Source organism: Atta colombica, unplaced genomic scaffold (assembly GCF_001594045.1).
Source record: "Atta colombica isolate Treedump-2 unplaced genomic scaffold, Acol1.0 scaffold92, whole genome shotgun sequence".
In the NCBI taxonomy this organism is placed as follows: domain Eukaryota; kingdom Metazoa; phylum Arthropoda; class Insecta; order Hymenoptera; family Formicidae; genus Atta; species Atta colombica.
In genome coordinates this window covers 1,159,523-1,170,364 of record NW_017259586.1, presented here as the reverse complement: position 1 = coordinate 1,170,364, position 10,842 = coordinate 1,159,523, and the positions used below count along the sequence as shown (strand labels likewise).

The 10,842-nt window shown below is 31.2% G+C and overlaps 1 protein-coding gene across 4 annotated transcripts in view; it reads right to left on the bottom strand.

Moving 5' to 3' along the window:
- Positions 1 to 824: 824 nt before the first annotated feature.
- Positions 825 to 10,842, bottom strand: part of LOC108693569 (alkaline phosphatase-like) — a 187,553-nt gene continuing 177,535 nt past the window's right edge. For all 4 annotated transcript variants that reach the window (XM_018202587.1, XM_018202588.1, XM_018202586.1 and 1 more), the window contains 2 exons: positions 9,937 to 10,058; positions 825 to 1,412 (listed from right to left, as the gene is read on the bottom strand). In XM_018202587.1, coding sequence (XP_018058076.1) covers positions 975 to 1,412; positions 9,937 to 10,058 — 560 coding nt within the window. In that variant the 3' untranslated portion in view covers positions 825 to 974. The remainder of the gene's footprint in view (positions 1,413 to 9,936; positions 10,059 to 10,842) is intronic.

The following is a 10,842-nucleotide window of genomic DNA, read 5'->3' as shown; positions in this document are numbered from 1 at the left end:
TATATATATATCTTTGTTAAAATATATATTTCATTCTAAATTAATTGAGGGAAAGAAATATAGCTGCAGAAAGTAGCAACAGTTTCGAAACATTTCGGAGAATCGACCAATGCAATTAATCTTCTCATGCAAGGATTTACTTTCTTCGACTAAAAAGAAAAACACCTGAGAACACAATTACAAAAAAGAGAACACAATTATTTTTTACTAAATAACAGGAAAATATATGATAAGGTAATAACAAGGAATAATAAGGAAATATATTAAAAAACATTATGATTTTAATTCCTAAAAGTTCTTAAAATAATAAGAGACTTCTTCTAAAGATTCTAACTATTGATGCTCTTTATTGAAAGGGCTTTAATCATTAACGTAGAAGTTTATAGAACTTTAGGTAATCCCTCAAACAAGAACTTGTATCAATTAAACTATTATACATAAAGTAAAAGTACTCGACTGCAGTGTTCAGAGATATGAGATTAAAAATGCATGAGAAGACTAAGAACTTTAAGAAGCGATACGCCACGTCGTTTACCTCACCGATGTTACGCGACATATTATACATAAATTGGTCGATTTGTCAACCGATTCTTACGTGAAGAGATGCAAATACACTTTTCTTCGGACAAACCTTCGTGACGGATCCCTCCTTCCTATTAAGTCGCTCTCGAAAAGCCTTTCCAAGGACTCTCCGCGCTGTACTGTGACGTTACATTGTGCTGCATCAACACTCAATGACCCTTGCAGCGTATGGATGTTGAGCAAACCATCCATTTAACGGTTCACTGAGAGATGCGATCACTACTCGTTCGGAGTAAGCCACTCTCGAAGACCCGCGTCCTGTCAAATTTACACTGCGGTCGTTCCATCGACCGTTACTCCACATCGGTGTTCAGTAGCTTCTCTACGCTGTCATGTACCTGACGTCACACAGGAGACCGCTCTCCTCCTCGGACACGGAAGAAAGGAGCGCATTAACTCGTCCTTTCGAAGGGACACCGGGGAATCAGCAGAACGATGGGTATCAGAGGCATCAATGGCGCCTGCAGCAGTAACAGCAGCAGCAGCAGCGAAGGACTGCCAGCCAATGAACGGCAGGGACCACCGGATTTCGTGGGTGGATTTCGCATGCGGTCATTCATTACGTCACTGGATATCGCCGCGCTGTTCGGCTCTGCCGAGGGACAGCTTATCGGTGCGGCGTTCATTGTATCGCTGGCATTCGCGTTGTTCGTAGAATCCCGGGAGCAACGGCTGGCATGATGGGCCAGGCAGGCAGCGTAGGCGATCGCGTGTGGGATGTAACTCTGATCGACGCTACCGGAGAACAGGGCATTCGCGAGGGGCCCGACGGCGAACACCGGCACATCCTCACCCCCGTGCGTCGCCCACGCCCTCGGCACGCCTGCCGTCTGTAATTATAGTTGTTACAGATGCAATTACTGTACCTAAATCGGGTGGGGAGAAAGGGAGAGATTGGACGGGACTTCCCGGTGCGTCTTGTCAGAAAATTTGATAGGATCGATAAGAATGCAAATAGACAAATTGAATCTGTGATAGATGACTAATGAGGCATAAATTCGTAGACGACAATTAAAAAAATTTGTAAAATGAAAATGGAATGAAGAATTTGAAGACTTAATTGATTGAGATAAATCACTTTTAGGTTAATAGGGAGTTAAACGTTTATAGGGAGAAAGCGGAATCAAAAATTTATATTTACATTTATTTCTTGCTGAATATTAATGATAATGAAAAATCGTACCTCTGCAAAAAATGATTGATACTTTTTATATAAATGTAAATGTTAGATACAAATAAAACAATTCAAGATCAATATTTGTATTTAATAATATAACTTTATAGTTTAAACAACAATTTTTTTATTTTACCTTGATTATTTTTTTTTAATATGTCTATTTCTTATTGAAATCATTTTTTATCCAAGTTTTCATCACCGCTAAACTTTTTATATTTGCAATTACTTTTAAATGTAATATAGGAAAATCAGTAATTTTTCATTTTGTTAAAAAATACAGGAAATCCTTCAGCTCACTTTAGAATTAGACTTCGTATTGAAATTCAAGTTGAATTTTTATTTGTAATTTTATATGTCGTATATATAATAAAGAAAATATTTGAAACATTAGAAATATAAACTCGGAGAACATTATAATGTTTTGAACTGAAAAACTTTACATTTTTCAAAGACATTTTATAAAACTATCCGAAAGACATCTTTGTATGACATCTTTGCCTTATGTCCCGATTTCTCTCGAACGTTTCATTTGGAATCATTTTTAGATATTATATTTAACAAAGTAAAAACTATAGTCACGTGAAAACAAGTTAAAAAAAGGAATGTAAAAGAGGAACTGATGTTACTTGATAAATCGGTATATAAATAATTTAAAAATACGATCTATACTATTCTGACACAAACAATGAATTATTAAAAATAATGGAAAACATTCTGTTAAAAAAATGTTCAAGACATCATCATTTTATGAGAGAATACTACTTCATAGTTGTCGGATATAACGGAGCATTATTTTTTAATGAGGCCGCTTTTATAACTACGACTATATAAAATATAGTAGTAAAAACAGCAATATAAACCTTCATGATGTTTAACATTAAATTTAAAAAATGTTATAGCGGGAAACATCGAATTGTCACAGATACGTATTATATGTGTGCACACTCTGTGAATCGCACGTAGAAACTTACAATTTATTTCCCTAGAGAAATACATTTATATTTTTTTATGTGCAGGAATATATTTCATAAATGTAATCTAACTCATAAAATACGAAAGAAATTTTTGTATTATAATATTGTATAATTAAAAGTAAAGAATAAAATTACATTACATTAATTACATTATATTATATTAATAAAAATATATTTCATTCTGCAATTAATAAACCGAAAAAATATTTTATTGTGCTAATTTTTATATTTAGTTTTATATTTAAAAATTGTAGAAATGATATAATTACATTCTGCGTATAAAATAAAATAAAACAAAATAAAATAACAATAAGGAGGAATTAATTTTTGCACGCTTTATAATATGATGTAAAGCATCATGCTGTTTAAATATCATGCTTTACAATAAAAATAACACTGTATAAAATTACCCCTTCCCCTACTAAGGGAGATCATTAGTAATTACCGAGCGATTCCTGTTCATGCAAGTTTCTTTGCGTCTTTCGATAATTATAACTAAATTATACTATATTTTATTATTTTCCAAAATGAAGTGCCAATATTTATTCTAGAAAATATGTTGAAAGTATGTTGATGAATTTTTAGAGATTTTTTTTAATCATTCTCTGAAAAAAAAATAGATGGATTCTAGTACTTGTTGCTATAGATGAGACACCAAATTGTACTTAGAAGGGTAAGGATTAATCAATTAGTTTTTTATTTATTTTTTATTTATTTATTTTGAAAAAAATCGTAACTTTAATTTAAAAAATATCTTTAATATCGATATTCAATACATTATTTTACATCGACAATTTGTTCAAGCAGATTATTTATTACACTTACTTAATTTTTTGTTATATTTATATTTTGTTACATTTTCGTAATTTCTAATCTACAAATTCTAAAATCAGTAAAGTCCAAAGATTGGCAGAAAATATTGTTCTTCTTTATCTCATTGTAATTTGTATTGCTTTAAAATTGAACTTCCTCCAACGGAAACGGCACACATTTTAGAATTAAAACGAGAATAAAATTAAAACAGCTGGTTCGAAAAGATATCACCGTGAATTTCAACTACGACCCGCTGCAATTCTCTTTGCATTTTATTCCGCCTGCGGCTACATTGTGCGGCTCAAATGAGGCACACTGTTGCGGTGAAAAAAGGAATTCTCTCACAATATTTCCTTCTCGTCGAGATACCGTAGACCCTTTGTCGCGATCTCGCCGCGAATGAAAGCCCACGACACGTCCTAGAGTAGACTCGGGAAGAAGTGGTTTTGGAGCAATGAGAATGGAACAAAACTTTATGCCCATAGGAGACACAACAAGTGCTAAGAATATGGCTAGAATGGCGTTGATGACAAGAACGCTTATTTTATCTTTCTCAGATCTTTTTTAGAGTTTATCCTGATGATTAAAAGTTGGAAAAAAAATTACAATTGATTCAACGAAAATCGATTTGTAACATGTTAATAAATGTCAAATGAGAAAGATCTTAGATTTATTTTTATTCTCGCGTCGCGAACACTCAGTAAGATGGATATTTTCCGATTTCCTTCTTTTTCTTTTTTACAATATAAATCGGAAAGTATAGTTCTAAAAGCATTGGATGTAGTTACCTTAGTTGGACATTCTCTGAATCATATGATTTAGGTAAAATCATTAAATATTTCTATATTCAATATTTCTTTTCAAATATCATAACAGTTTTCGATCCAGCTAAGATCAGAGGCAAACTATTCATACAAAAGGTATTCAGTATCAAAAGCAAAATATCAATAATTTCATAGAAAGCATTGCTAGTCTTGACAAGAATGCAAAAGGGATGCGCTATATTCATTGAATGTCTGTAAGAATAGTACAAAGAACGTTGTGCTTCTTCTAAGAATATATGAAACTAGACAGAAACATTATTCTTATTATAAACTTGTCAAAGGAAAAAGAAGGAGGAGAGAAAAGAGAACAAAAGACAAATTTAATGTTGCAAATAATGAATATAATAATGAATATAATGGATAACACAGGCCTACAAAAAGAAGTACTCTGATGGAGCTATTTTTACCCAGCTATTTTTATCTATTTTGAATCGCTGAATTCGAATCTGACAAAAATAAAACCATCTAGGGCAAATTTTCGAACTAGTGCGGAAAAATGATCCATTTTTTCCATTTTTTATGCCGAGATTTTCTGAATGAATATTATATAGCCATGCAATTAGATAGATTTTCGGCTTTTTTACAACGTTTATTTTTACGAGTTTAAAAATGTAAGTATATTCCTTTCGCGCCAACAAAAACGACGATTTCCTCTACAGAAAAGTATTTAATTCATTTCATTTTATATTTCACTATACAAGATAACAGCTATTTAATTTTAGCAACTTTCGGTTGTCACTCTGTGACATTCTACATGAAAAATTCCAAGAATGTCTTTCCCACAAAAAACACTTGTCCAGAAATAATCGTAAGGCAAATAGTCGCGTTTGTTGAAAATAAATAGATAAAAATTTCTCCGATGTTTACGCATTTAAATCCTTCTACGCGTTCTCTTGAGAGAAATTCTGCCAGCGACGATGATTGTTTAAGCGTAAAGCAATGCCGAGCTGCTGGGTCCATTGGAGCAGGATGTAACTGGAGAAATGGCGTCTTAAGGAATTATGGTGCGTCGAGAGAGCGTTAAATATCGTACGAGGTTAACGTTATCTGCCATCAGTATATCCCGACTTCGGTATTTCTATTGGGTAATACGAAAACTCGGAGATATTGCAGAGCAAAGCATACCTCGTACACTTTATTCTCGGCGACAAAATCTATGGAATGGACCAGGATACTAAGTTTACCGAAATAAACAAGAGGATCAGATACAAAAGCAATAATGGCTGTAAATTTATTAAACAAATATCTAACGCAGATTAGATAGAATTCTGAATTCGCTTATTACATTTATTATAATATAAACTGTCGTATAAAATCTAAAATATTTTAAACTAGTTTATATTATAATGAATAAGATATATTCTAAAATATATATATATATATAAGATATCTCTATATTTTTCGGAAAAATATTAAAATCACATTTAAAGCTCGGAATTTTTTATCTTTGCTTGTTTCTCTCTCTCTCTCTTCTTCTTCTATAAAATAATATCCTGACAAAAACACAAAGGAGTATTCATTAGCGAATGTTGTTATACAGGATAAAAAATTTTGGTTGCGTGAATAAAGAGTGAAAAGGATTCTTTTAAGACATTTACAAGAGGCGGATATTCATGCGGGATGAACACCCCTGCGAACCGGGTGAAGTCGATTGTGCGGGGCGGAACAGATTTGTACCAGTTTGCGCTTTAGGAATGCAGAGGAGTGCAGGGCATAATACGAGGGCGAAAGAAACGGCGCAATGCGAAACGAGCGAGTTATCGAAGCTGAAAAATTCTCATTAATTTACGCGCTATATCGCGCGAACGAAGGGAGTCGACGTCTACTAAATAGCTCGATATCAGCTCGGCACGGTGTTTAATTCGTTCTGGATATCTAAAGCATTAACTCCCAGTATGTAATTGCAGGCATAAATCACTGAGATGGGTACCTGCTTTTATTACGTACTTGCTTTTTATTACATCGTGTCAGTACATATAAAATGCGAGGATAGATAAGTCCAGTTCCAGGATAGAACATTTTTATAAAATAAATATATTCCAAGTTGCTTTAACGATACGATAATTATTTCCATAATTAGCATGACATCATGGCAGTATTTTTTATTAGCGAAAAATGAAAGAAAGAACATTTTGTCGCATTATAAGTCACGAAACAAAATTTTCACAGATTAAAGTACAGAGACAGAAATGAGTAATGAGAAACATTGTTCACCATTTAATCATACAAGCATCTTTTGATTCGAAATTTTGAAGCATTCTATATAATCAACGGGATAATTTTACAATACTGAATTTTACTTTTACAATGAAGATGTTTAATTTTCAGATGTTTAAATAATACAACTAATTTCAAATTATAAAAATTCATATATATATATTGTTTTAATAGCATTACTAAGGTTGCCATCGTATCACATAATTTTATTATATATAGTTCGATAATTCATTTAAAGATCAGGTTACGGAAATGGACAGTAACTCCAAATCATTCTCTTCATATTCTCGAGATAAATTGTTCGATCGGAAATTAGGTCACTGTTTACTTTGGCACTATCGCATGCACATTTACTGTGTATGTACTTTGTATTATGGTCATGAGATTTGCTGCTAATACCGACTGGTGGAGCAGATTTACGCGCTTAATGCATACCTGACATTCATCGTGTAAATCATATTCTCATAAAATGGGAACAATCTCCTCTCGTAAAATACGGACGCTTCTTGTTCCGCGTGATATCGATTTATGTGAATTTACGTTTACATGATAGTTCGTAGAAAATGTGACCGCGCCTGAACAAGGGTCTACATGGCACTATCGTAGCAATATTACGAGATACTATCCTAGCTCAAACTATGCATTCATGGCATTATATCGTATGCATTCCAGCAAAGCATGCAGATTACAACGCAACTTTTCAAATAGCCAAACAACAAAACTATTCACAAAAGCACGATTCATATTAAAAATAAATATATAAAAATTTTTTTAACTTGCAAACTGCGATATGTGTGGCTGATGGCTCTTCAATTATTTAATTACATGAGTCTTAAATTTTCTTAACAGATCTTACGCAATATACAAAAAAAAATATTGGAAATGAATCATAGAGATTAATTAAGATTATTTAAATTTCGTTTTTATTCAAATATGTATGTATAAAATGTATTGTCTTCTTATCACTATCATTATTAATCTCTCAAGATCTATGTGGAATAAAAAGTTGCAAAAAATGTATTTGACTCACAGATGTCAATATTAAAAAACATTGAAGCATTGCAAAATTTGCAGATTTAAGCAATTACCATATAGAAAGATTTTACTAAAAAAAAAAGTAGTATCTAAAAAATGTAATTATTAATGCAGATCTGAAAATATTTGTTTGGATTATTAGAATAATTATATAAGATGCTTAAACTGATTGCTAAAATGTTAAAACTTTTGGCATTGCTTATCATATTTGAAATTCTTAAATTAATTATTTTGATGACCCAACAAAATTATTTTCAAGTCTGTATACATTTACATTTTTCCTATATTTTCGTATAATCGTGTATATATTTTTTTCACAATAATAATTCTTTAGCTAACATTCTTCTATAATATTCTCATTCAAACTATCGCTTGAATTTAAAATGATGAAATATCTTGATCGTTTTCCTTTTTGCAACTTATAAAATCATCGCTGAAAGAGGACAGGCAGGTCAACATAATTTATCGCCCCAATAGTCATCCAAATTTTAATCACTTTTTTCTCGGATTACTTACCGCTTATGACGATTCACTCTGACGGAACATACCGAGGAATTGAATAATCATACTCGAGAATCACACCGGCAGATGATACCTTTATAACTTTAGAATGAATTTTGCTCAATGCATTCCGAGAGCGAATGCTGTGAGCGAAAAGATTATACGAATTGTTACTTTGTAATTTCAAGAGCAAGATTTTAATATTGCAAATATGCAATAACAAGTTTTAGATAAAGTATATGAGAAAGATAATGTTTTTAATTTGTAACTTGATAAATATCTCGATAAATAAAAATTCAACTAAAATCATTTTGACTTGAATTCAGAAAATTTCATAACTTTTCGATCTCGACATCGTTCGAATTTTTTTTAAACTACAATGTAATTTTTTTTAAATTACAATGTTTTATAAAAAGAAAATTTGTACGATTAAAGGAAATATAATATATATTCAATATATTATAGGCAGTTACATTCTCCGTTAATCAAGATTAATTTACATTAGTATCGTAATGACATAGTGGTATAATACATTATATTAAATAAGGCAGTAAAATCATAATTATACATGGCGTATCGGATTTGCGCGTAAAATTTGTTAATGTCCACACCTGCCCGCATCGAAGAATAAATTATTGTACGCATGAGTTTGGGATGATAATATAAAGCGAAGTGCGAATAAAGCGCGAAATGATCTACCCATATTCCGCGATGTAACTCACCGACGTTGAATAATATCCGTATCGTAAATATTCAGCGAATGCTAAAATGTCTCTGCTCGATATGTAAATACAAAATGATATAAAACTCGGCGAATACGTGAGAAAACACAGATAGTTGTGAAACACATGGCAAATTTTTATTTACAGATTAGTATAAATTTAAATCTTTATGTAAACATATGATATGTGGAAAACTGTAAAGCAGAAAAAACGCGAGTTCGTGTAACATAAACTCGATCGAAAATAAATATAAATTCTATGGAAAAGCTATGTCAGCGAAGGAAATTAAAAATCAATAAACAACAAACGCAAATAGAATAAAATATATAAATAAATAAATATATGACACTAAATAAAACAGTCGCTGCATTGTATTGCACTTTTTACATACAACTAGACATGTGTCACATTTTAAAATTCTCTTTTTATACAATTCATTTAGCATCTTTGAATTTTGAAAAATTATTTATCAATGGAATTTATATAAAAAAAAGAGAATTAATTTTATCACATAAAAAATTAAATTAAATTAAATCAAATATTTTGCGAAGATTGTCAATATCTTTACATGCAATCTATTTTATCAAATAATTAAAACATAATTCTAAAATTAATTCAATTTAAAAAAATTTAATATCTAATATCTAAAATTGCAATATTTCTGAAATTAAATTATTATTAAAATTATATTTTATTAATATTTCGAAATTTAATGATTATTTTAGTAGTGCGATTTTTATGCACTGCTAAAAATATCATTATACAATCATTATGTGTACCATTTTTGATATATCTGTTTATCAAAATTAAATTTGCCTCATGTTCGATCGTACAGCCCGTTCATTAATTTTACGGCAAGATTAAAAAATTCCTAGCGCCCATCGAACGCGATATTTCAGGATACTCGAGAAAATGGTTGGGGATAAGCACTAGGCAGTCGGAAGTGTTTGGCAGAATATTTCACGAACAGCTATGGTACGTGATGGATTTTCGAACGCGATCTCGATTTCGCTACTCGATCATTCTCCGATCCAATAAACACTGGTAAACTACCTTTCGCGCGTACGAAAATGAGAATGGGTTTCTCTTACCTGAATGGAATCTTTCCCAGCTTCCCGTAGTATATTCCGCGGATGTATGTAACCTGGGCCGTTGCTGTAGAGCAACGTTGTGTAGGGCTGTCCGTCAACGTCCGACACCTTGCTGTCGGAGCCTGAGGGAGAAAAAAAATTGATCAAGCGACTCGTCAGTGGAATTGTTGAATCATTTTACGAATAAATGGCTGGAGATAAACGAAACGAACTTGTAACTTTACATTCATCAACATAATCCGGCGAGATTTAATGCAATCGTAAGAGCCATCAAAACTGATTTAATTTCATGCTTGAGGCAGTTTAAGTTTCTCTGCTTGTTAACCTTCCGGAGATTACGTTAAAATCAATAACATGATTACTGACGTTGGATCTGTAAAACCAATTTAATTTATGTTAATTAAAAGATAAGAGGTATTAATTTCAACGAATCAAAATATATAAAAAAGAATGAATATTACATTGAAAAAAAAGTTTAATTGCACTAATTGGAATTCTTATTGAAACTAGACAAATCAGAAATTTCAGATTGAACCTATTATATAATTAATTTATGTAACTAGAATTTTGATTAATATGATTAGAATTTTTCTACGTTCATGTTCAACCAAAAATTTATCTTGTCAGTATATTTGAATAAGAATCCAAAGAACTCAGCTAATTATAGAAAAAGTGATTTTAATCAAATTGGAAATTGTGATATTTTATAATTTATAAATGCTGTTCAAAAATTTTCATAAACATAACTAACAACAAAAATGGAATACATTTTATAATAATAAACGATTTATTAAAACTGTTATATATGTGAATACGCACAAGTAAAAATTTAATGTCTATTACGATCGAAGCTGAATCTTAGATGCTTTTTGAATTTTTATATTTTATTATATTATATTATAATAA